The sequence below is a fragment of the Myxocyprinus asiaticus genome, chromosome 12 (assembly GCF_019703515.2).
Source record: "Myxocyprinus asiaticus isolate MX2 ecotype Aquarium Trade chromosome 12, UBuf_Myxa_2, whole genome shotgun sequence".
NCBI classification, from domain to species: Eukaryota; Metazoa; Chordata; class Actinopteri; order Cypriniformes; family Catostomidae; genus Myxocyprinus; species Myxocyprinus asiaticus.
This window is the reverse complement of record NC_059355.1, coordinates 6,299,370-6,326,609: the sequence shown is the minus strand read 5'-3', so window position 1 is coordinate 6,326,609 and position 27,240 is coordinate 6,299,370. Positions and strand designations below refer to the sequence as shown.

At 37.8% G+C, this 27,240-nt stretch overlaps 2 protein-coding genes across 2 annotated transcripts; both read left to right on the top strand.

Annotated features, from left to right (window-relative positions):
* Nucleotides 1-571: 571 nt before the first annotated feature.
* LOC127448933 (carboxylesterase notum2) lies at nucleotides 572-12,858 on the top strand. Its single transcript, XM_051711920.1, has 11 exons — nucleotides 572-882; nucleotides 1,569-1,621; nucleotides 2,251-2,346; nucleotides 2,455-2,515; nucleotides 2,614-2,690; nucleotides 2,765-2,864; nucleotides 7,151-7,339; nucleotides 9,867-9,967; nucleotides 10,373-10,520; nucleotides 10,825-10,872; nucleotides 12,558-12,858. The coding sequence occupies exons 1-11, from the start codon at nucleotides 572-574 to the stop codon at nucleotides 12,856-12,858; spliced, it is 1,485 nt and encodes a 494-aa protein (XP_051567880.1).
* An 11,250-nt stretch (nucleotides 12,859-24,108) lies between these two features.
* Nucleotides 24,109-26,922, top strand: LOC127448938 (C-C chemokine receptor type 7-like). Its single transcript, XM_051711931.1, has 3 exons — nucleotides 24,109-24,638; nucleotides 24,844-24,884; nucleotides 25,386-26,922. Exons 1-3 carry the CDS (start codon nucleotides 24,623-24,625, stop codon nucleotides 26,451-26,453), a joined length of 1,125 nt encoding a protein of 374 aa, XP_051567891.1. The 5' UTR covers nucleotides 24,109-24,622; the 3' UTR covers nucleotides 26,454-26,922.
* The last annotated feature ends 318 nt before the right edge of the window (nucleotides 26,923-27,240 follow it).

Here is a 27,240-nt window from a genome sequence, read left to right as displayed (position 1 = left end):
TGGTTGGGAGAGTGCATGTTATCTTTTCTCCTCGCCATTAGACGTCCAGGTTTGGTGTGTCATTGGTTGAAGCCCAGAGCTGGCACTAGCTCAAAGGGGATGTTGAGAAATGCAGTCCATATGGTGGCACTATAAGTCTAGCCCAGACTACAACCAGAGACCAAGATCGGCTCAGGACGCCAAAAATCTAGCTTTCCCGCAGCAGCCGCAGTGGTCCGTAACACTGAGGATTTGTGCAGTGTGAAAGACGCCAAGGGGACCAGGACCATTTACTTAAAGAGGTAAGTTTGTTCACTCCAGTACTGTGGACTGATAGATCACTTTTTAGAGATTGATTACTTCTGGTTTCAATGGTGGTTATAGACTGACTCATTAGCAAATGAATTCAAAAAGGACAACTGGAAAATGGCCTTGGAATCCTTTCACTGGATGATGAGGGTTACCACTGCTCTTCCTTCTTTTCAGTATTTGGTCACAATGGAAAATAATTAAGGTGATGATTAAAGTCTTTTGTGACTTCCATGCAGACTGTTCTCTTTGGTATTTTTAGGGAGGTCCTGCTGGATTTGATATGAATATTCTGTGTCATGTTACGTACCTGCTTCTGCTGGGAGTAATTTCTTGCCAGAACAACCGCAATGCCAAGCCAGGCGGGAAAGCTCCAAAGAAGCCTAACAGCCAAGCTACAGACACAACCCACCATGGCCCTGAAGATGAGCCACACCCTGGGCTAGCAGGTGCTGTTGATTCCAGCAAAGACACAAACTCCGGAGGTCGTAGCACCACACAACAAAGTGCATCTGTCAACAAGGTTGCTGATGAAATGAAGCTACACTTTGTAAAGAACACATTAGTCACATGCAACGACGGTACTGCCGCTGGGTAAGATACAGTTTTAAGATCCTCACATTTTAGCTGAAAGCAAACTTGACTGTTGTTTGGGAACATCAAAATGTTTATAAAGCTGTGCGACTGAGTGCACAGCAAATTTGATTTTCTCTGTTTTAAACTGGTTTCCTACCCACCAAGAGGGAACACTCCAACAACTTTGGCTAATGTTATGGAAAGTTAAGGAAAAAACATTGAAATAACATTAATGGAACATCCTTATGATGTTTTTAGAATTTGAAAAAGTTCTCACATTGTTAAGAGAAAACGTTCTTACTGCAACATTGTTCTTACATCCTTAAAACAGATTTCTTTACTTTTTTTCTGAGAGTGAAAATTGATAAAGAAGTTTTCACGTCCTCAGAAATGTGCTAACCTTTAAATAACATTTTACTCACTCATAAAGAAACATTTTCATGATCACACGACAATGTAACATTTGGAAAACCTTTTAGGAGCATCAAATTGTAGCTGGGATTTGTGTCAAGTTAATGAACTGTAAGAACTTTGGATATTTGTCTAGGTGATGGCCAATTTCACTGTAACATACATACAAAATTGTTGCAGTGTTGCAATGTCATGTATAATAATTTTCCTTTGACTAATGACTGAAACACTTTCAAAAATGCCCTCATATGGCAATGTTCTCTAGACCATCTATATTTATTTATGGCCCATAGGTTTTACCTAAAGGAGTTCAAAGGAAGCAAGAGATGGCTGATATTTTTGGAAGGTGAGTATTTAAAACAAAGTTAATTTTGTCGAGAGAGGTCAGCAAGCTTAAATGCAGTGCTCTGCATTATTTTGACTGTTGGTCATCTTCTTCAATGTAATTTTTCTTGCTTTTTTGAGCACGTCACATCACGCTCACCAGTATTCAGAGAAGGTATATGGTGTCAATGGTTAAGAAAAGAAACATGCTACGCCGTTGAATTATCAGATTCAGAATTATACAATACAGGAAAGAGAACAAGGTGAGAGCACATATATCATACCATGTCCCTTTACTTAGAAAGCTTCACCATGAGGAAGTGAACTTTAAATGGATGTTGAGAGACTAGCATACCTACTGGTACGGCACATGTTTTTGTAATAATAGTAAGCTAGCTATAAGCTATCTGCGCTAGCTAGCTGGCTGCCATTGATTCATTGCACAGTGTATAGTTTTTGGGGATTAAAACAAATTTTAGAATAATAAAATACATGTATTAGTTCTACTAAACTGTATGCCCTTTATGACAAGCTGTTATTTTTCATCACTAGAGGGGAGGAATAATTCAACAAATTGTGCCAAGCAGTCTGAGCTTTGAAACTCTATCCTAGTGTCTAAATGTAAAACTAATTGTAATTAATCACTTTTAGGTGGCTGGTGCTGCTACAACAAAGAGACTTGTGATTCCAGATACAAAACTATCCCCCGCCTAATGAGCTCAACTGACTGGCCACAAACACGCAAAGGTGGGCTGATATTAACCAGACATACATTAGTACATCCTATCTTGTTCTTGCTATTCAAACAATACTTTAGTGCTTCTTAATAAATATACCCTCTTTGATTAATTGCAGGGAGTGGTATACTATCACCACAAGCCGAAGAAAATCCTCACTGGTATAATGCCAATATTGTGTAGGTTTCTGAAAAATTTCTGTTTGGTAAATGCAAAAGTGAAACTTCATGCGAGCTTTATAAATAACACATCTAACTGACTTGTGTCTTGGAACTAGGTTTGTTCCCTACTGTTCAAGTGATGTGTGGAGTGGTAACAAAGCAGCATCAAAGCCCAAACAGGGAAAAGAAACAGGTACATTTCTCCCTAGTAGTCTTTGCCAGACCATTAAAGTCTTTGTCACACCAAAATTCTTTATTTCACCTCAGAATACACTTTCATGGGATCTCTAATCATTCGGGAGGTGATCAAAGACCTTGCTACAAAAGGATTGAAACAAGCCAAAGTTGTGATGCTGGCAGGAACCAGGTGAGACTTCACAAGTCATTTTATGCAGCATGTCTAAAATACTTATTTATGAAATTTACTGTAAAAGATGTTATGTCAAGAAACTTGAAAATCTAATTATCTGGTTTTATTCTAAACTATCTTATTATTATTTTATATGTCTGGGTTAGGAATCAACCTAACTGAATCAACCTGAATACATTAAGTGACCCCAACAAAAGTAATTTGTTTTAGCTTCTTAATATAACCACTGCACACTTTCACTTTCTACAGTGTAATTTTTGGCTGTTTTTGAAATAGCAGTGTGCATTTACAGTGAAGGAGGGATTAATTAAAGGTGCACTCATTAACGTCTTTTTGTTTGTGTCATCTTGGACTTACAGTGACACCTAGTGGCGTGGATGCAGCATCATTAAAACTCAATAGTTTTCAGTTACAGATGCCATTGCAAAATCCTATGGTGGCGCAATGCTCCCACGTACTTATTATTTTTTTCATTCAGTTGTGTTGCAAAAATGACATCTTTTCTCGTAATAATGAGAAACGATGTTGTAAAAACAACATCTTTTCTCGAAATAACGAGATATTATGCTGTAAAAATTACAAATTTTCTCGTAATAACGAGATATTATGTTGTAAAAATTACATCTTTTCTTGTAATAGAGATATTATGTTGAATAAACAATTTATTCTCATATTAATGATATATTATATCATAAAAAATATATATTTTCCCGTAATGACAAAATTATGACACTTAATAACTGAGAGCTCCTATGGTAATTTACCACTTTGTGCACTTGTTGGTAGTTGCAGCTCTGCTCTGTAGCCTAAATAACGGCAAATGAGTTCAACATATAACCATGGCACAGTTATTTGAGATCAGTAATTTTTATTTTCTTCTTTGTATAAGCCATAAAGAAATTGTACAATGTGAAAGTAAACAGTAACTCAAAATATGAATATTGAGTAATATTAAAGTAAAAAATGTAATAAATCTTAAATATTTTAAATATTTTTTAGTGTGTAAGTTCGTTTAGATTAATAAAATGCATCGAAATATTAATGTACAATTTAGCTTTAACAGTTTTGCATTAAAAAAAAAGTTATTCATTGCACACTTTATTAAGTGGCAAATAAAATGTCAACCAAAAAACAATATTTTAATGTATTATTATTATTACAGTGCCTCTGTAGTTTTATTCCTTTTAATGCCCGACAAAATATTGGATTGCATTTATATTTATATATTCGTTGTTTAAAGAATAACTGTTTCGAAGTGCACAAACAATCTCTAATAAACACGTTCAATATACAGTATTTATTATATGCAATTATTTGTAACATGAATTGTTTGATAAGTGGTTGATGAAATTCTTGCATTATTTTCTAAGTGTCATTAAAATAGCTACTTTTATGATTTTACACGATCTTTTTTTTTTTCTTTATTTTTAAACAAATATTATATTCTCGCCCTTTTTGCAAACAATCCAAAACATCTTGGCCTGCAGTTTACACTAGCACAGTTCAGAAAACATTGTTCAGCTTCATTTTTTTGAATATGGTCCTCTAAAACCGGCCGATTCTAGAGAAAAATCCCCAAATCCATGCTGACTTGACAAAATGTTACAAAATAAAACAGTTTGACGTGTAGGATTCATTTACCACTGAGTAGCCTACACTACACTGTTAGCACAGGTGGGCCGGGACATGACAAGTGATACATAGCCTAATTTAATTTGTGAGATGCTTAAAACATCTCATGTTTTTATGACAACTATCTTGTTATTATGAGAAAAGATGTCGTTTTTACAACATAATATCTCGTTATTATGAGAAAATATGTTGTTTTGACAACATAATGTTTCGTTATTTCGAGAAAAGATGCTGTTTTTATGACATAACTGAGTGAAAAAATTAATAAGTATGTGGCAGCATTGCACCACCGTAAAACGCACTGTTTACAGTCATCCATGATTACTTTAATCCTGAAAATAAGTGAGCAGTATTCGGCTGGTCATGTGATTTTAATATGGCAGCCCCCATGAGGGGACCCTCTCCATGTAGAATAAAAGAGCATTTATAGGTTACTGATATGACTGGAGTCTTCATCTCATGTGAGTGCTCATGATTTTATATATACACTATATTGCCAAAAGTATTCGCTCACCCATCCAAATAATTGAATTCAGGTGTTCCAATCACTTCCATGGCCACAGGTGTATAAAGTGAAGCACCTAGGCATGCAGACTGCTTCTACAAACATTTGTGAAAGAATGGGCCGCTCTCAGGAGCTCAGTGAATTCCAGCGTGGTACTGTGATAGGATGCCACCTGTGCAACAAGTCCAGTCGTGAAATTTCCTCGCTACTAAATATTCCACAGCCAACTGTCAGTGGTATTATAACAAAGTGGAAGCGATTGGGAATGACAGCAACTCAGCCACGAAGTGATAGGCCACGTAAAATGACAGAGCGGGGTCAGCGGATGCTGAGGCGCATAGTGCGCAGAGGTCGCCAACTTTCTGCAGAGTCAATCGCTACAGACCTCCAAAGTTCATGTGGCCTTCAGATTAGCTCAAGAACAGTGCGTAGAGAGCTTCATGGAATGGGTTTCCATGGCCGAGCAGCTGCATCCAAGCCATACATCACCAAGTGCAATGCAAAGCGTCGGATGCAGTGGTGTAAAGCACGCCGCCACTGGACTCTAGAGCAGTGGAGACGCGTTCTCTGGAGTGACGAATCACGCTTCTCCATCTGGCAATCTGATGGACGAGTCTGGGTTTGGCGGTTGCCAGGAGAACGGTACTTGTCTGACTGCATTTTGCCAACTGTGAAGTTTGGTGGAGGGAGGATTATGGTGTGGGGTTGTTTTTCAGGAGCTGGGCTTGGCCCCTTAGTTCCAGTGAAAGGAACTCTGAATGCTTCAGCATACCAAGAGATTTTGGACAATTCCATGCTCCCAACTTTGTGGGAACAGTATGGGGATGGCCCCTTCCTGTTCCAACATGACTGTGCACCAGTGCACAAAGCAAGGTCCATAAAGACATGGATGAGCGAGTTTGGTGTGGAAGAACTTGACTGGCCTGCACAGAGTCCTGACCTCAACCCGATAGAGCACCTTTGGGATGAATTAGAGCGAAGACTGCGAGCCAGGCCTTCTCGTCCAACATCAGTGTCTGACCTCACAAATGCGCTTCTGGAAGAATGGTCAAAAATTCCCATAAACACACTCCTAAACCTTGTGGAAAGCCTTCCCAGAAGAGTTGAAGCTGTTATAGCTGCAAAGGGTGGGCCGATGTCATATTAAACCCTATGGATTAAGAATGGGATGTCACTTAAGTTCATATGCGTCTAAAGGCAGATGAGCGAATACTTTTGGCAATATGTTTCAAAATTACAATTTATTTCTTAAGGAGGAAAACTTTTTTAATGAGGAAAATTAAGGTAATGCACCTTTAAGTCTTAATTCAAAATACAGTTTAGTTTTCCAAAATGTCAGAACAAATACCTCATATTGAACAAGGAAACAGTGATTAGAGCCTTGTTTTATTTTAAATTATAATGTGAAATACATATTACATTACAAATTGCTCATAAAATTATTTCTTTATTCTAAGCGATTTAGTTCCACAATCCAAGAACTGTAGCTATTATAAATCCCCTAATTGGATTTGAATTCACTGATAAGCAAAGATAACTCTTTCCACCTGTTGTGACACATTAAGATCTAATAACAAGATGTTATGAACAATTGAAACAGAGCTGTAAAATATTATAACACTCCATGGACCACCCACCGAGTTTTACCACAGCACCACCTTCACACACATCACTGACCGAAACACTATTTTCAGCACATCCTGTTGTCTACCATAAAAATGTTTACTGCAGCCTGTAATACTATAGACAATGATATAATATCTATATATGTCCTTCTAAGCAGGCAGAATGAGTTCTGAGGATTCTTCCCAGGTTAGCAACATGTTTTGGGTTTTTTTGGTCAATGAAAGAGCCAAATAAAATAGAATACACTGAAGCAAATTTCTTATCACAGCAGAGACATTTATAGTCTTATAACTTAACTTTAGTTTTGGGAGCAGGGTATGAAATTAACACCCGCCAACAGCCAAAGTTGGGTGTTTTTTTTTCACTTATCTACCAGACAATGTAGCCGGCAACCTGTAATACGGCTGGCAAAACTGGCTATTCAGCTGCTACAAAAACAAAAGTCATTTCCCACCCTGTTTTGATAGCTGAGGTAACCTTTTGATTGAAACAAGAGTCAGGTGCATATTCTGTCTTGCAGTGCCGGGGGAACAGGTGTGCTGCTTAACATCGATAAGGTGTCCAATCTTCTGGAGCAGTTGGGTGCAGATACTCAGGTGCGCGGTCTTGTCGACTCGGGCTGGTTTCTGGAGAGTAAACAGCAAAAAGTCCCTGACTGTCCAGACGGTGCCTCATGTACCCCTGTTGATGCCATCAAGAAAGGACTTCGGTAAATTTGATGTTATTTCAAATTGTGGTTTTAAATTGACCAGAACAGTGAATAGTTACGGAACCGCTTTACATTAGTGTCTGTAGTATTATACAGTATGATTTGCATTACCATTATTCAGTATTTAACTAGCGCTTGCTAAGGCAAGTATCACTGTTACTATGGCTCATACTGAGGCAGTGTTGGGTAGTTACGGATTACATGTAATATGAATTATGCATTCAGATTACAAAAATAAAGTACTTGTAATTAGATTACATTTTTAATGCACATAATCACATTAGTTACATTTTATGAATTACATTTTATATTATCAATCAGCCAATGCAAATAAATAGAGCGTAATGTACTGATTATGCTTTGAACTCTTTGGTAAAAACACAAGCTGCAAACAAACATTTTCATTGTGTTGATCGTGTGCAAATTCAATCTTTTGCATCATGCAAATGCACTTTGGCCCATGTTTCAGGAAGGTGCAAAAAAAGCCTGTCATAAATTAAGCCTGCACCTTCACATGAATAAGCATGAGGAGGTTCAAATCATACAACATTTCTAGAGACATTCACTAATTGTTCAATTCAAAGTCAAACAGAAAGATAGTCCAATCCCTAATAAAAATGTCCTAAATAAAATGTTGTTTTGATCCTTTTGATTTACCATTTCAAGTAGCTTTTGTTTTTGCTAAACATGCAAAAGTAATCCAAAAACAGATTAGATTACCTAAATGTAATCTAAAATATGACATTACTGATTACAATTTCAGTTATGTAATTTGTAATCAGTAGCAGATTACATTTCAGAAGTAATCTACCCAACACTGTACTTTTTGAATGTTTGCCATGCACTTCGTCCTGCACCATTTATGCTACAGACATGCATGGGACAAATTGTGCAGCTTATTAAAGAAAGGTGTGCTTATACTTTTCTAAGCATTTGGATTTTCACCAGACCATAAAACAAGTGTAAAAATAAACAGACTTACATTGAAGGAGCGACCACATATGTAGGGACCAGATTATCATAAGTTATATATGCTATTTACACCCCAGGGCAAATAGTGGCAGATATTATTTGCACCCCAACCCTGGTGCAAATAATGGTAGATTCTAATTGCACCCTGCTGCAAATAGTGTTAGATACTATTTGCGCCCATATTTAAATAATAACATACACTATGGGCATCACTGCAGTGTGTTTATTGTGTTTATTTACATTACCTACATTAACTCCTACCCCTAACCTTAACCTTACCTTAGAAAAAATAACCTTAGTTTTACTACAGTAACCATGGTTCCACCATGGTATTTTTTGTAAATTTACAGAAACCACAAAATTAACCATGGTTTCTATATTACCACCATATTACTGTACTAAAACCATGGTCAACTGCATTATAACTATGGTTTCTGCCAAAAACATGATTTCTACAATATTAGTAATATAGTGATGCAATCTACACACATGCGATGCTGATCCACAGGAACCAGTGCAATCGACAGTCCCTGTCTCTGGATCAAATCCTTCTCTGCACTCCTCGACATTCACTGTGACCAAATCACTGTGATGAAATTAACATTTATATTAATTTTTATCTTTTATTTTAAGTAGTATTAAAGGAAATATTAAGAGTAGTAACAGGAAATCGGATGGGAAAAAAGAGTAAGATAAAACACAGATTCGAGCCGCTGTCGCTAGGACAACACTACACATTCACCCACCGTCTTTACACTCCACTCCACTGCAATGACACCGAATGCTTAGTTTGTTGTATATTTCTGTGGTTACACCAGATTATTGGGGTGCAAATAGCTGCACTGTGTGGCAGATGCTATTTACACCAGGGTGCAAATAGACACTCAGTTATCATAAAGACTAAAGTGTTGGTGTCTTTTGACTTGGGCCAGTAAGCAACCAGCGAGTAACCATCCAGAATACCCTAGCAGCACCCAAGTGTAACACTTGGGACATTCTCCTAGCGGCCACTAAAGGTCGCTAGAAGACTTAAGACTTTGTTTGAATATTTGTTTTGGTTTTTGTTGTGTCTCTGTTCTCTGTGTTCCTCCTTGATTGATCCCAGTTGTGTCTTGTTAACCTTGTTAGTTCCTTTGTATATATTGCCTTCATGTTCTCTCTGTCTTTGTTAGTTGTTTTCCTTTTATGGATGTAATGGTTTGTTCCATGGTTGAGTTTTGAGTTCTTTGTTTATTTCTTTGAATTCTTTATTAAAAGCCTGCACATAGATCCATCTCTCACCTCATTCCTGCAAACATTACACCTAGCAACCACCCAGAACACTTTAGCGACTGCATAGCAACCCACTTGCAACCGCCAGAACCCTTTAGTATCGTAGTGGCAAGTTTTGCATGGACAAACCAAAAATAATTAACAGCATGTAATTACATTTTAACATGACCAACTTAATGTCAAGTGTAACTGTAGTTGCTTTAATTAGTTATTGTCTGTTTTCTGATGCAGCGAGCTACATCGCACAGTTATGATATGTTTGTTTTCATGAATATATATTTAGGTTGTGGAATGGAGTTGTTCCAGACAAATGCAAGCAGCAGTATAAAAGAGGCGAGGATTGGCAATGCTTTTTCGGACACAAACTGTACTCCTACATAACCGGTGAGGCCTTGCTGTGTTTTAGTTAGTCGTGATCAAAACAGAATGAAATAAGTGTTCATACATTTGTTTGTTTCCTTCTTTCTTTTTGTTTTTTGTGTTTTGTCATTCCATTTTATTTATCTTTTATGGGGTCACAATAATAGAGTTGCATCACTCTCACTATTCTAGTACAACAAGAGTATAAAACATTGAACCCCCATTCTTCTATCCCCCAAACCATCTCAACCCAGCCCACATGGGACAAACTAAACAGTCAGAACAAAACCATCAGAAAGAATAATATAAACAAAGAACAGAACAAACAGGTTATAGAAAAGAAATTATGTTAAAAGAGAGGAATACATTTAATTTAACAGTTTTTAAGGCTCACTTCCTTTAGAATAACAGAGAATGTGTTAATTGCAGCTCCGCTGTTTGTGGTGCAATGGTTGTTTGATGAGGAACAGTTACGAGTAGAGAACATTTATATGGGTGGCCAGTCACTCTCTGAGCAACAATGGACTTACATGCAGAACCTGGGAAAAGAGTTTAAAAATTCACTCAAGGATGTTACGTGAGTACATTATAGTATATAACTATATAATTTATATGATAGTATATTACTATGATATAGTACATACTTGTGGTTTTAATCGATGCTTCCAGATAACTGCTACATAGTTATAGCTGCATTATTACTATTATTATATAAGTATTTTTTTTCAAATAAATATTATTGTTTGATTGTTAATAAGAGTTATTTTTATTAAGTGTTTATTATGGATCATTTTAGTAATGTTTTACAATATGGTTAAATGGTTTTCTCAATGTTGTATATCTTATGAATACTGAAAATATCCCACTGTTTGTTGTTTTAGGGCTGTGTTCGCCCCCTCCTGCCTTTCCCACACTTTGATAACCAAAAGGTAAGGACATGCAGGCACCGTAAGACACACTCCTCGAGGGTGAGCTCATACGCCTGCATTTAAACACTCGTCACTCATGATGCATTCTGGGTGTCACCAAAATTCCACCTCATGCTTTCACACACTTAACTAATAGCCCCCTCCGTGAGCTCAGCTGAGAGAGAGCAGAGGGGCAGATGATTTGCGAGGTGAACCACGCAGTTAAAGTGAAACATGGATGAGGTCACACTTACAGCAGAGGTGGCTTCTTATAAGGAGATAGATGGACAAACTGACTGATTAGTCTCCTATTAAATATACATACACTCATTAGTGCTTGCAAGACCTAATGTAAAGCTAAACCCATGTTCTGAACCTCTAACCCTAAACCCTAACCCTATCCCTTGGTATCAGACTGCTGCAGTCTATTCCCTCCAAACTGCTTAGTGTAACTAACATGTTTTTTCAACTTTTAAAGTAATAATGTCCCAGTATTCACATATGCTGATGCGTGAAAAATGAATGATTTTTTTTTAAGCAGCATATCAAATGAAATTAGAGACAATACTCTATAAACCCAAAAAGGTTACAATGAAAAACCTTTAAAGAGGTTTCTTACCAGAGGCACTATTGTTGGCTCTGCACCCGTAAAAGCGCTTCACGGAAATCGACACCATGCTGTTGTGTCACGTGACTCGGTGCGCCAGAAGTTTAACCCTTAAAGTAGATTGTAGACTGTTGTGAACAGTATTCTTTCAGTTTAAATTAATTAAAATGATGCGTTACGTATAGTGAAGCCAAAATACTATGTCCATTTGGACACAGGGTCCCACGAGGTTAAGAAATTGAAGTTTAAAGAACCAAAGAACCGCAGAACCAAAGGCTAAAACTTTAACCCAATTCTTGTTCACGATCATTTGTCATTTAATTGACAATTAAATTGTTAGTTCACCCCAAATTGTTTTTTTTTTTTTTTTTTTTTTGTCATTTACGCACCCTCGTGTTGTTCCAAAACATTTCACTTTGATGTTAAGTCCACAATATCATACATAACGTGGGGACAGGCCAAGGTGACAGACTGAGAAATCACTGGGAAGGAAACGTCTCATTCTGATGATACAGGAAATCCACCTGCTGCTTCCAAATGTTCATGTACCCCGAAATCGACACCTTTCTACCAAATTACCAACAAGAACCATCTCCCATAAGACATCTTTACATGTATTCAAACATGTTCATTATTCCCTGTGGTGTTACTGCTGGCATGTTGTGTGAACAATCTCCAAGAAACAGGTTCTGGTCCCATGAGAACTAGGAAGTAATCTTGTTGACTTAAACGTCTTGAACTATGGTGAGCGCGATTCTGAGGTTGCATTTTTGCTATAAAATTTTATTTTTACTCCACTACTGGGTAGGCTCAGGGTTTGGCTTTGAGTTAGGGACTGTTAACAAAATAGACATTCCTGTTCACTGTATAACACAATTTAAAAACAAAATACAGCTTGATTTTGGCACCATAATTTGGACATTTGACCTGGAAACTAGTCAACATCACTTGGTTCAAATTTCGGTTAGCACAGACTGATTTCAGCAGTAGAACTTTCACCCTGTTGTCGTCAAATTCACATTGTGATCAGTTTGAACATCTTCCCTGTTTTCTACACTTCACCACACTATTTTTAATTACTAATTTGTCTGTCTTTCAGTAACTGGATGGACTTCCAGGTCAAGGGGACGTCGCTCTCCCGTGCTCTGCAGTGCTGGGACAGAAGTCTTCAGGAGGCCAATAAGAACAGCAAAACGGCCCTGAAGGGCTGTCCCTTTCATCTCATAGATAACTGCCAATGGCCACAGTGCAATCCAACCTGTCCGGCCCTGATTGACCAGGCCACACAACAGGAGATGTCTCTCCTCCAGGTTCTGGCTAGTATGGGCTTGGACCTGCAAAAGCTCGGCTTGGATGGAAGAGGTGATATTTCAGCTGGCTTGATCAGCAATGGTGGCTAAAGGGGTTAATGGGTGTTGGTGTTTTCATCAACACAGTTCATCTTAGCAATACTTTAGAGATTGTTCAGTGGCTTTTTCCACTCAGCATTCTATTGAGTTCCAAACTGACCTGGGATGCTTGTCTAGTGAGCATGTCACTGGATTTCAATACTGACAGTCTGACTTTCTATCATCAGGAATGATGTTGAGTTCTCAATGTAAGCGACTTATCAGTTCTAAGTGCCTATAGCTAGACAACAACTAAATAATCCAATTCATCTCTTCAGTAAGTGGACGAGTGTCTCAATTCAATGCTTTAGCTAACACTGTCTGATACAACTTTTCTGTTAACAATACTGCTAAAGTGGGAAAAGATCATACTTTACAAATAGAACCATTGAGTTTACCAAGAGTTAAATTATTATTTACTAAATTGGAAGAATTAATAATATTTTAACAGTTTCATCCAAAAAAGCACAGTTTTAGAAGGTTTCTATTTCCATCACATTTTAAGAAAATCTGTGAGCAGTCTATTAGCGGCAGTGGATTTCAAACAAACTACATTGTTGTTTAAAAATAACTGCATCTCAAGACCTAAAGACAGCACCCCTGTATGCTGCAGCATCTACACTTTCCAAGAACACTGCTGCAAGCAATACTAACACTAGATTGTATGTCTTTATTATTTTTTTAGAAAGTGCATGCTGTTTTAGGATGTTGTAGTTCATTTTGCAGACGAGTCATAAAAATGCTGACACATATTGAAAACTGCCATAAGCATCATGAATGTATCAGTGTGTTATTTGTTTATTTTTCTGACTTGTATAAGAAGTGTGTGATTCTAATATTGACAGTCATCCTCGAATATACTTATGAACACCATTAAGCACAGTCAAAATGCCACGATCAGAAGTAAACTCTTTCAGATTGCCTGTTTTATATTTAATAATCTCACATCCACATAGTTATACTTTTTGCCTATTTTCATGATATGTAATATCCATCAAACTCTTTTGACATTTATGGTTGGTTTGACTTATCTTTAACACTAATAATAAAAAAATAAAAAAATGGAAGCTTTTGTATGTATGATGTTTTGATCTTAGTGCATTGAAAAAAAATGACTAGTAAGATTCACTTTTATGCACACAGGTTTTCTAAGTAAATTTGAATTGTATGAAATTAAGTAAAATCAACTTAACTTCATAAAATAATATTGATTAAAGTGAGTGAGTAAATTTAAACATTTCAGTTAATATAGTACCTTTAACTTCCAAACCTGATGTACATGGAACTTATTAAACGTAAATGAACATTGTATTAAACAATTTTATTTCACATTTTAAATTTTCCTTAAACATGTTTAATCATATACCAGATGACACATGGAAGCCTTTTCACAGGGAAGCGTAATGCATGCTATGAATTATCACACTGAATTACTGGTGATTAGAATAAGATACAGAGCTGAGCATGCAGACCTCATCATTTGGTGCATAAAACACAATGACGGTAACAATCAGCAGAATTTTTTTTTATCATGAACGGGTAATTTTCAGTAGAAAATAAATTAGACTTCACAAAACAGTTACCAAACATAACAACAAAATCAACAATAAAAACAGTGTAAAGAAACTTGAAAACAGTGCAACCATGCAACCAGTCAAACCTGGCGCATGCTAGGAACACCAGCTTTGAAAAGTTAAGTAAAATTTACTTAATTTATTTACTCAAATTAGCGAATAAATACGAATAAATTGACACATGATGACGCATTGTAGCGATAACAGACTATCATGAATAATATTTACTTATAAGATAGAGCATTCATTTTTACATGTTTAAATTGTGTACAAATGTAGAATTAACTTAATATTTTCATGCTTAAAAAACGTTCTCTGCAAAATGTACTTCACCAAAAATTTATTTTTTTCAGTGTGTATGTTTTCTATTTAATGTGTCTGAGCAGCATAGAGAAACCATGCTAAATATCAATATAGGTTTCAAAAATATCTAGACACATTTACTGCATTCAAACTTGTTTTATCAGACTGATGTATAATATGAATTTTACATCTTAAAAACTACCAAAAGACTGTGTGATTGCGGTTGACTTAACATAAGTTTTATGACCCTTTTTAATTGAAAATCGTACCAAAAGGAATGGCACAATTAGGTGCACTACAAAACGTGGTAAGTTTGGTCGTAAACATTAATTGATGTGTTTGAAAGGTGGTCCGAGTGGTTCCTGATTAAACCAAATGATTAAAATGTATCAGTCTTAAAATCACATGTTCAACCACAATCTTATCATATATCTTCTGTTTACACTTTTAAGTAGCTGTATTTTTGGTTTCAGACATACCAGGTTGTGCATCATCTCCGAAATGAAGGTATTCATTTACTGACTGAACTAACTTGACTGTCTGAGCAGAGTGTGATAGAGTGCCATTTCACATCAGTCTTTCTACATTCCAGCTGTTTCAATGGCAGTTGGTCATTTTTAGAAGTTACTGCAATGTTACTGAGGTGGAAGAAGCGATAACTAGCTGTTCTCTTTCAGTTGTTTCTTGTAATCACTGCACTATTAAATGTAAACATCATTTAATAATATGGGGATGTGGGGCCTGGGTAGCTCAGCAAGTAAAGACGCTGACTACCACACCCGGAGTCACAAGTTTGAATCCAGGGCGTGCTGAGTGACTCCAGTCAGGCTTCCTAAGCAACCAATTGGCCCGGTTGCTAGGATGGCAAGAGTCACGTTGGATTAACCTCCTCGTGGTCGCCATAATGTGGTTCTCGCTCTCATTGGGGCACGTGGTAAGTTGTGCGTGGATGCCGTGAAGAATAGCATGAAGCTCCACACGCGCTAGGCCTCCGCAGTAACGCGCTCAAGCCATGTGATAATATGCACAGATTGACAGTCTCAGATGCAGAGGCAACTGGGATTCGTTCTCCACCATCCAGATTGAGGCAAGTCACTACACCACCACGAGGACTTAGAGCACATTGGGAACTGGGCATTCCAAAGTGGGGAGAAAAAGGGATGAAAATAAAAAAATAAATAATAATAAACAATTTAATTATATGGGAAATCTAGAAAGAGTAACTGGAAATAGGTGTTGTTTCTCATGCAGTTTCATAGGAAGGATTCAAGCTGAAACTTTGAGTGGGAGTTTCAAGATAATCATCTGTTGTTTTCAAGTGATTAAGCAAAGTCGTGACTAATAAACTTCTCAGCAAGGTTAAAACAATATGTCTAGAGGGGAACTTCACAATTGTATACATGCATGGAAATAACTCATTATGAGAGGGAGACAATGGTGGAGGGAAAGCATGTTGAAATGTTACATGTCGGATACAAAGACCTAACACAATTGCACTGTTGTCTCAGGTTTCAGTGTCAGAAGCTGGTTCTTTTCTTCAAGGACACACATACAACACAGAAACAAATTTTACAGTCTTACTATCTTGTAACTTGTAACACAAAATCACTGTAACCAGGAATTTCAGTCTAGAAATGAGCTATTTTCATTTGACGTGACATTATGCTTAATTATTCTTAAGAATTGTTATATTCTTATTCAGAGGTCATACTCAGTGTTTACGTCTTTGAACTTCTATTCTGACTTCCCATGTGATCATGTTGTCTGAACCACAAGAGAGCAGCAATGTGAAGCCTCGATCATCACACATTAACAGTTCACATGCTAAAATTCTATGATTTGTATGTACTGTACTTTTTACGTGTAACAATCTTCAAAAGTGTTTCAAGTTTGAAAAGGCTTCAGACTAAACATTCTGTTTAGATGAACATATGTCTGCACTGTATGCTTGATAAATTATGTAACATTTTGATAAAAATCCATGTGATCAATATGTGAACCAAATAACTGTGCCCTTTTGACATTCTTTACTGAGTGGCAAAACTGACCTAGCTAGGAGCGTTCCATTCAGGCATTACATTTTACAAAAGGTTTATATCTTACACTTCTGTTGCAGTATCATCAGGGTGGCGACAGAGAATTTTGTTTGCCGGTGCTATGGGGGTGCCAAATCATTTGACAGGAGGAGCTGCAGGGGTGTAGCAGTCATTTTAGAAGTGTGGGTGGGAGGGGTGTGGTGCACAGCTTTGAGTAGGTGGCTCGCACAGACCCAACACTTACAGAGCAGCATTAATATATTATAGTATATATAAATATATGAGTATGATATAAGTATTATATTAATATATATGTATTATTTTCTTTTAATATTTGTAGTATTTTAAACATTCAAGTACTGCAAAATAATTGCAAAATTAAATAAAGGGCATCTTGTGGAGCACTTGCTTCTGTTTTACACATGACAATAAAAGACTGAGCACAAGCATGTCTTGAATAAATTATTTAATAAATTACAATAATGACAAATGTGCATGTGCACAATTGTATTTTTTACTCTGTGCTTGTGCATTGTGGGATTTAAATGTATCCAAGTGACTCGAGTGTTTTGACTACGTTCACCAAAATTCGTTCTAAACTCAGCAAAAAAGAAACATTCCTTTTTCAGGACACTGTATTAAAGATAATTTTGTAAAAATCCAAATAACTTTACAGATCTTTATTGTAAAGGGTTTAAACAATGTTTTCCATGTTTGTTCAATGAACCATAAACAATTAATGAACATGCACCTGTAGAACTGTCGTTAAGACACTAACAGCTTACAGACAGTAGGCAATTAAGTTCACAGTTATAAAAACTTAGGACACTAAAGAGACCTTTCTACTGACTCTCAAAAACACCAAAAGAAAGATGCCCAGGGTCCCTGCTCATCTGCGTGAACGTGCCTTAGGCATGCTGCATGGAGGCATGAGGACTGCAGATGTGGCCAGGGCAATAAATTGCAATGTCCGTACTGTGAGACGCCTAAGACAGCACTACAGGGAAACAGGAAGGACAGCTGATTGTCCTCGCAGTGGCAGACCACATGTAACAACACCTACACAGGATCGGTACATCCGAATAGCACACCTGTGGGACAGGTACAGGATGGCAACAACAACTGCCTGAGTTACACCAGGAATGCACAATTCCTCCATCAGTGCTCAGACTGTCTGCAATAGGTTGAGAGAGGCTGGACTGAGGGCTTGTAGGCCTGTTGTAAGGCAGGTCCTTACCAGACATCACTGGCAACAACATCGCCTATGGGCACAAACCCACCTTCACTGGACCAAAGAGGAATGACAAAAAGCGCTCTTCACTGACGAGTCGCGGTTTTGTCTCACCAGGGGTGATGGTCGGACTCGCATTTATCGCCGAAGGAATGAACGTTACACCGAGGCTTGTACTCTGGAGCGGGTGGAGCGTCCGTCATGGTCTGGGGTGGTGTGTCATAGCATCATCGGACTGAGCTTGTTGTCATTGCAGGCAATCTCAATGCTGTGCGTTACAGGGAAGACATCCTCCTCCCTCATGTGGTACCCTTTCTGCAAGCTCATCCTGACATGATCCTCCAGCATGACAATGCCACCAGCCATACTGCTCGTTCTGTGCATGATTTCCTGCAAGACAGGAATGTCAGTGTTCTGACATGGCCAGAGAAGAGCCTGGATCTCAGTCCCATTGAGCACGTCTGGGACCTGTTGGATCGGAGGGTGAGGGCTAGGGCCATTCCCCCCAAGAAATGTCCAGGAACTTGCAAGTGCCTTGGTGGAAGAGTGGGGTAACATCTCACAGCAAGAACTGGCAAATCTGGTGCAGTCCATGAGGAGGAGATGCACTGCAGTACTTAATGCAGCTGGTGGCCACACCAGATACTGACTGTTACTTTTGATTTTGACCCCCTCCCCCCCACTCCACTTTGTTCAGGGACACATTATTCCATTTCTGTTAGTTACATGTCTGTGAAACTTGTTCAGTTTATGTCTTAGTTGTTGAATCTTTTTATGTTTATATTTACACGTTACATTTGCTGAAAATAAGAGCAGTTGAAAGTGAGAGGACGTTTCTTTTTTTGCTGAGTTTAGATCCATTTAATGATTCAGTGACCATTTCTGGTGATGCCAGAAGGTGGTGACGAATGAGTGTCTTGTGTGAAATGAGTTAGTCACTGAATCAACAATCAAAAGAAAATTTTTATCCTTTAAAATGTGTGTCTACAGACCTACAAAGATACTTTAGCAGATCTATCATTTCCCTACAGTCTGTGAGCTGCTGAGCATGACTTTTATCAAAAAACAACAATAATAGTCTTATAATAATTATGAGTTTCAATAACGTCCGTACGTTTTCATGTATAAAAAAGCGTGTCTACATTTCAGTTCAGTAAAATGCAAAAGAAAAATTCTAAGAACACAGCAGATCTATCTTTTTTCTACAGTTTGTCGACTGCACACCAACATAGAGGTAAAAAACAGGAGCTGATATTAAAAATAGCTTTACATATTTAACATAGATCTAGTAATCTGCTTAAATTGACAAAAACACCCGATCAAACTATTACCTCGCAAACATAATGTAAAAACTTAATGAAGACTCCTGCGCTGATATAAACTACACTTACCATGTGTGCTTAAAAGAAGGATTGTCCTTTATTTTTTGCAGTGCATTTCACGTAATGCTGCCAATCAAGAACGATATGCCGATAAATAACTCTCATTTGTGTTCCTCATCTCTAGATAATTAATTTAGATCAACATCAATGCCAATTAAAAACATGGATAAATGAGCATTGTTGAAAACAGCTTTGTAGAAATGAACGGAGCCGCACTGGTTAGACTGTCTGACTGACGGCCTATTACGTAAGGGTTGTTTCGGATCATGAAACTCACCTGTGATTGGCTGGATGGTCGCTCAATCAGCCCAAAGGAACAAAACGCAAAGAATACTGTATCCACCATTTGGACTCAGTATGGGTTTAGCTTGGAAAAGTGTGGGGACAAAAGTCACCTTTATAAAGAGTGGGGGGACGTCCCCCGAGTCTACTACGCCCTTGGAGCTGAGCTACAGTCAATAAATATCAGGGGCAGATCATCCAATGGATTTTATGGGTGTGTGCCCAGGGGGCCAGGCCGCTAGGGGGCCCTCGTGAGCAAAAAATCAAGCCGATGTAAACACGGAGACGTGTGCAACAGCAAAATGCATCTGTGTATCACATGGTCTTAGGGTAACGTTCCGCTCCAAACGTCATTTGTAAAATGTTTACCTTGTGTTTTACAAAAGCTGCACAAGTAGGTCTTGAACATAATAAAGTCCCTCATTGCCGGCAAACGATTGGATGCATTTGAAAGTCACGTTTCAGTTTATTGTATGGAAATGTCCACTTCATCCTCTTTTTGCTCTGTACTGGTTATTCCGTTGTATATATGTGAGTGAGAAACTGCTCCAAATGTTTCAACGTGTGAGCTTTCCAAGTGATTCACGGACTGAATTTGATTGAAACAGCCGACAGAAATACAGTAACCTCCAAAGGACATGATTGCTGAAAAACGGTCTGAAATTGTTTTAAATCTTTATGAATAGGCTAATAAATATTTGTTGGGGATGCTACAGGTGTGCTACGGACTTTCTTGGGGAGGCTGAAGCACCTGCAAGCCCCTCCTTAACACCGCCCCTGAGTATCATGCAGTGTTGTAGTACTCAAGACTGGACTCAGTCTCAAGACCATATTTTATGGCCTTGGTTTTGTCTTGGACTCGGGAGCATTTGGACTCAGTCTTGACTCGGACTCTAACAAGTCTCGGACTTTACCCCAACACCAGTCGAGTCCCTTCGGAAATATATAACATGAGTGCTAATCTTACAAACATTTCTCTGATGTCAGCGATTAAGACGTGTGTCCCGTATTTCTGTTTCTTTGTAGAATCAGAATTTGCGATGCCTGATTCACGAATAAATCATTCTTTTGAGTCGTTCTTTTCAGTGAATTGGCCAAACGGGTTAGCAAAAAAAGTCTGAAACGATTCGCTACTCAGTACGATTCATTCAGTGCTACATTATGGAATCATTGCAGCGGTTTCTTGCTCAGTAAAACGGCATCGGGATATTTTAGAACACTGAGGAAAAAACTATCTTTGGATGAAGTGGATATTTAACTACAATCATTTGAGTAAGGGGCCATTCATACCAAAGTATTTTTGCATCCATCCATGCTGTTTTTCAGTTGTTTTTCTATGTAAACATGCTAAATGGCAGTCTTTGGCCATTGCATCGCATATGGCTGTGTTTCTAGCATCTCACTCAGGAGTGTCACAATTTTTTCTGCTCTATTTGTTGCACTGTCTTGCTTTTTTAGTACAAGAACATGTTCGGTTTGAACACACTCTAAGTCTTTTAGAAATGCTTTAGCCATTAGTTACATGAATGCTACACATTCTGATGAAAACGTAAAAATACTTCTTTCAATGTCATCTGAATTGAATGGTTTTGGTCTTGTTTTTGCAACACTGACATGTTGTAATTGTAATACAATTGTTCACTTAACCTATGTGGCATTTATTTAATTTTTATTCTTGACTGTTGTTTAACTAACTTAAGCTTAAGCAAATAATATATGAGGTATATTAAATATGTATGAGCCTAGAGTCAATAGTTGTTTACACTTGAACTATACATTTAATGCATTCATTAAGAGTCTTGTCTCAGACTCAATCCTCTCGGTCTTGATTTGGACTCAGCTCTTTTCTGGTTTGGTCTACTGTTGTCTAGGTTTGGACTCAGATGAGCTGGTCTCGACTACAACACTGTGATCGGCATCAATCCTGATTTGTCTCACTTCTTCAAACTTTTACCTCAACACATCCATATACAGTACATATAGCAATTAAATACTAAACAATAAAACTGATCTTGATTATACTTTGTTTTTGTTTTTACAGTTTCCTCAGTTATTGAAACGCAAGGCCGTAGCTAGTGGGGTGAAAGGTGGAAACAGTTTTAGGGGCCCAAAAGTCCAGGGGGGCCCACAACAAATTCAAAACTGTATTTCTTTAATAGGTAAGGGGCCAAGAGCAATATACAGTCAGGGGGTCCAGAATTCCTTGCTACGGCCCTGCTGAAACGTTTAGTTTAAATAATTTCTCTGAGGGTTTGCGATCTCTTTCGTCTGCCATATCACATACCACATTACTGTAGTTTGGTTTACAAGGTATATTGCATTGCCTCAGGGTCATAACCCTTCAGATTAACTAGGTGATCAGTATGGGGTTTTGTTTTCTTTGGTTTTTCATCCTAGTCTTACTATTCATCCCTGTCACATCAACAAACATTTCCCCCTTCCATCCCCAGACTCACAAACACTTTAACATCTTCCTATTTATAGTAAAACCATTGTCAAATATTTAGCTCAACTCTCATGATTTACAAAAAGACAGGCAACCAGCAAATTTCATAACAAAAATGAGTCTAAAATTGCCTTAGACCACAGTCTTGAACTGCATGCTTGCGTGCACCTTGACAAACTTTCCAATGACATGCGTAGGTTTGTTTTTACTACAGGTGGTTTGAAAAAAGGGAACTTGCACCAGTGATGTTTTCTTTTGTGATTTTTAGGTAGGGAGGGAGAGGGGGGGGGGGGGGTGTTGCGTGTTCCTTTTCTCTCCTTCTCTTTGATGTCTCATATCAAAAGTTTCAAAGTTTGAAAGCTGCAAAGAATTTATGACCTGCATTTAAACAATAGATATATTCTTGTCTTTGCCCGGCTCATCTATTTCAAATATTTATTTTATGTTCATTCACCTTAGTTTAATTAATATTGATAATTAATAATATTATATGTGTGTATCCATTTCATTTGAATTTAAAGTGTTTATTTGTTCTGGTGGAACCAAATTTTTGTGTCTGTTTACTTTTCAGCATTCACTGTTTGTATAAACTGTGGGTACATTCTGCTCCATCTAATTCTGTTGTTTGAGGCCAAACACTCTTTTTAATTTTTGTGCGTATACTCTATTAATTTATAAAATATTCTGCTCCATGACATAGTCTCTTATCAATCATAAACAGAAAAAAAAAATCAGGTGATCATACAAACTGAGGTTTATTCACAGTTTCTGTGAGCGAACTGTTCTTTTACCACGCAAATTACCTGAGTTGTGGCCAGAACACGTCTTCCTGCTTAGGCCTCCTTTCCTGGCAGTAATGTACACACAAAGCCACAACTGCACTTGTGCAGCAGTGCGTGTACCTGTGCAAAGCCAAAACTGAGTGAGGGAAGTGTCAGTGGTTGGGGACAGGGAAATTTAAAGAACAGAAGAAAAAAAAGAGCAGGTTGAATGAAATGTTGTTGTTGTTGACAGTCTGAACTTTTTCTACAAACCCACAGTAAGCGAGAAGATACTGATAGGAATTGTAAAAGATAATTATAATACATAACAGGAAAGTAAAAGCAAAAACCAGACTAGCTTGTGATCTGAATGAGATTCCTAATGTGATTCTTAAAGGTTAAGTGTATACAGGCCAATATATACTCACTGAGCACTTTATTAGGAACACCTGTACACCTACTATTTCTTGCTATTATCTAATCAGTCATCGTGTGGCAGCAGTGCAATGCATAAAATAATGCAGATACAGGTCAGGAGCTTCAGTTAATGTTCACATCAACCATCAGAATGGGGGAAAAAATGAGATCTCAGTGATTTCGCCCGTGGCATGATTTTTGGTGGCAGACGGGCTGGTTTGAGTATTTCTGTAACTGCTGATCTCCTGGGATTTTCATGCACAACAGTCTCTAGACTTTACTAAGAATGGTGCCAAAAACAATAAAAAAACATCCAGTGAGTGGCAGTTCTGCGGACGGAAACGCCTTGTTGATGAGAGAGGTCTACGGAGAATGGCCTGACTGGTTCAAGCTGACAGAAAGGCTACGGTAACTAAGATAACCACTCTGTACAATTGTAGTGAGCAGAATAGCATCTCAGAATGCACAAAATGTCAAACCTTGAAGCGGATGGGCTGCAACAACAGAAAACCATGTTGGGCACATTATTAGGACCATGTTCCCAAGAAAGTGCTTGGTGAGTGTATATTTATATTTTGAAATACTTTGTCCCATCCCAGCCTAATATGCATAGATAGCTAAAAGTATTCTATTGGTAGGTTGATGTCCCCAAAATGTATAAATACTGTGGCTCTGTGCAAAGACCACACATTTTTTGTTGTTGTTTGTGCATTTTGTTTGGTGATGTTTGTGGTGCCATAATTACACATTTCACGTTTTAATACAAATGTACTCTCTCAAATAAACTATTTATTATGTAAGTGGACAAAAATCAATCATTTATTATGAAAGTGGGGGCATCAAATTAAAGGCAAATGTGAACACCAGTTTTACTCTGTACTGCAGTGCACTAGTGCATCACTGGACAAAAGTGTGTGCTATATGACTACTTCTTATTTTAAAACATCACAGATCAGCTTCTGTTAACTATTATATCAGACACAATATTTAGACACCATGTTTAAGAAATTAAATTAGAAATTATTATCAGGCACTGACAAAATATTGAAAGATTGTGAATAGATCTATTAATTATTAAACATTACTGGAGTATTTCATTTAAAGAACATGGCAGGGAAAATGCATTTACAATTCAACGTATAATAAGACCTCTTTTTGGTTGTGCAAATGTAAATGAAGATCTTGTTTTTCTTGAAACACAGCACAGGTTGTGGTGAAAACCCTTTCCTCTGGTCTTGGCTTCAAAGCTAAAAACGGTGCTTCACCTTTTTAACACAGTACATAGAGAGCTCTCATAATCACTGTGTTGTTAGCAGTCCTGGAGAAACAATAAAAGTGAAAATCATGAATGCCTTTGCCGGTAAGCATTTGAGTCTTTAAAATAAACTGCTGATATCAAGTTGCTTTTATCAAATAGTTGCACATATTTCTAAAAAATGTGGTCAAACAAGAAAAACTGCTGGATGCATTAGTACATTTTTCATAATTTCCTTTTAAAACTTTCACTTGTCTATAAATGTAATGTATCATTTCTTTTACTGACACACTCTGTCTTTCATTGACAGTTTTTTGTCCTGCTTTGCTGATCTGGTCGTGCCACATAAAGGTAATTTCATGGAGTAAAACAAGACAGACTACACTCACATAAGATTTTACCACCTTTCATTTTAACCTTTAAGATCTTAGTTCACAAAAAAATTTAAATTCTGTCATCGTTTCTCACCCTCACGCTTGTTCCAAGCCTGTTTAACTTTTTGTTGGTCCATGGAACACAAAAGGAGATGTTTGGCAGAATGTTTGCCCCTGTCACCATTCACGTACTGTTCATTGCATCTTTTATCCATACATTTCCATATGGGTGAGTAAAGGATGACAGAATTTTCATTTTTAGTAAGACTTCTGGAGGACTACCCATTTCTTTGAAAAGTAGTTAAAATCCAGGGTTGTACAATAGAAAGAAATTCTTAAACACTTTTTAATTCAAGGCCAGCAGTAGGCATTTACAAATTTAACACGCTCTTGTGGTATCACTCTTTTTGCTAATTGATTCATTCTTTTCAACCTCTATAAGAGTTTATGTGAAACTTCTGCTTTACCTTTATTTCAGAAAAGTTGGTCCAATGAGACAACTGAATACCAAGCAGAAGAAAAATCCACAAAAGAGTATGAGTATTCCACAGAGATGGTGGACTACAACGGGCTTGAAATGATGTGTGAAAAGGCCGCCAACCGTTACTTCCGTGCCTGGTTCTTGCCCACCATCTATACCATCATCTGCCTCCTGGCCCTCATGGGGAACTTTCTGGTCATCCTAACCTACCTTTACTTCAAGAGGCTGAAGACGATGACCGACGTCTACCTGCTCAATCTAGCCATGGCTGACTTACTGTTTGCAATTTCTCTTCCCTTCTGGGCAGCCAGTTTCATGAGCAAGTGGCATCTGGGTCAGTATACATGCAAGGCCATGTTTACCATCTACAAGGTCAGCTTCTTCAGTGGCATGTTCCTGCTCACCTGTATCAGTGTAGATCGCTACTTTTCCATAACGAAAGCTGTTTCTGCTCATCGCTGCCGCTCCAGTGCAGTCTATTATGGACAGGTGTCTTCTCTGGTTACCTGGGTGATGGCAGCGACCTTCTCGGTCCCTGACATGATGTTCTCTGAAGTCAACGTCAATGGCACCTGTGTAGCAAATGGTAAAGACTATGAAGACTACCACGTTAGAATGCTGGTTAGTCAGATGGTCCTGGGTTTCATACTTCCAGCACTTGTCATGGGGTTCTGTTACATCTGCATCATCAAGACTCTCATCCAAGCCAAGAACTTCGAGAGGAATAAAGCCTTCAAGGTCATCATTGCTGTGGTAGCAGTCTTTGTGTTCACCCAACTACCCTACAATGTAGTCATGGGGGTGACCTCCCAAGTAACAATGAATTGCCACAATGACAACAGCCGACTGTATGCTATGGATATGTCAAGGGCCGTGGCCTTCTTGCGCTGCTGTCTGAATCCATTCCTGTATGCTTTCATTGGGGTTAAGTTTCGCAATGATCTTCTGAAGCTACTGAAAGACTTGGGCTGCATCAGGAAAAGCCATCTACTGTACACTCACTGTGGTAAACGAAGATCTTCTGTTGGTCTGGACACCGAAACCACCACATCATTTTCTCCCTGAATGTTCTAAACCACTTGAGAGATCAGAGTCCGAAATTTATTTTTGTCATTTACGTACCTCACTTTAGTAGTACAGTGTTAAACAATTCATTAGCTCCATTTAAGGAATACTGCTGAAGAAGGACTGAAATATTATACTGTTCATTTTTTCTATGCAGTGTTAATTGTAACTTATTGTGCAAAGTTGAGCAAAAACCTGTTCCTGCTTTTTAACAAAGAGCTTATGACTTATTTTTGATTGACATTTTCAAAGAGGAAAATCACTTTCACATCTCTTTGTTATATGATATAACCTTGTTTTATGAATTTGACTTACATGTACGCTTGTACATAATATAAGACATATGGTCAATTAACATCAAATCAACTAGCAACATAATCCTCTGTTATGGCTGAATGATGGCTCTTTGAAATATTCTCTCTCTTTTCTCTTATCTGAGATGTTATAAAACTGAATAAATACAATTTTCTGAAATAATTGACTCAAGTTGTCCTCAGTTTTTTTAAACATTTTTGGTATTGTTCTTTTCATAATTATAGCTTCATAAGAACTAAGTGAGAACTGATTCAGCCTTGGTTTGTCACCTACATTTTCAATGTGTGAATAGGGTTCTGACATTCAAAGCCTGTGGTCACACCATTCGAGTAGGTACTACATATGAGGTTGTGGTTAGTTCCTTGGAATTACTTGCAACCATTTTACTATAGTGAAAGTCATGTTGTTGGTGGAGCTCAGTTTACCATGCTCTGTTGTGTTGTGGGCTGAATTCACAAAAATAATTTGCACT

Excerpts from the sequence above, each read along its gene's own strand:
- LOC127448933 (XM_051711920.1), top strand. The coding sequence starts at position 572 with ATGAATATTCTGTGTCATGTTACGTACCTGCTTCTGCTGGGAGTAATT. Across the intron at positions 2,516-2,613 it reads TGGTATAATGCCAATATTGT|GTTTGTTCCCTACTGTTCAA; the intron begins GTAGGTTTCTGA and ends TCTTGGAACTAG. Across the intron at positions 10,521-10,824 it reads AATTCACTCAAGGATGTTAC|GGCTGTGTTCGCCCCCTCCT; the intron begins GTGAGTACATTA and ends TTGTTGTTTTAG.
- LOC127448938 (XM_051711931.1), top strand. Across the intron at positions 24,885-25,385 it reads TCTGGTCGTGCCACATAAAG|AAAAGTTGGTCCAATGAGAC; the intron begins GTAATTTCATGG and ends CCTTTATTTCAG.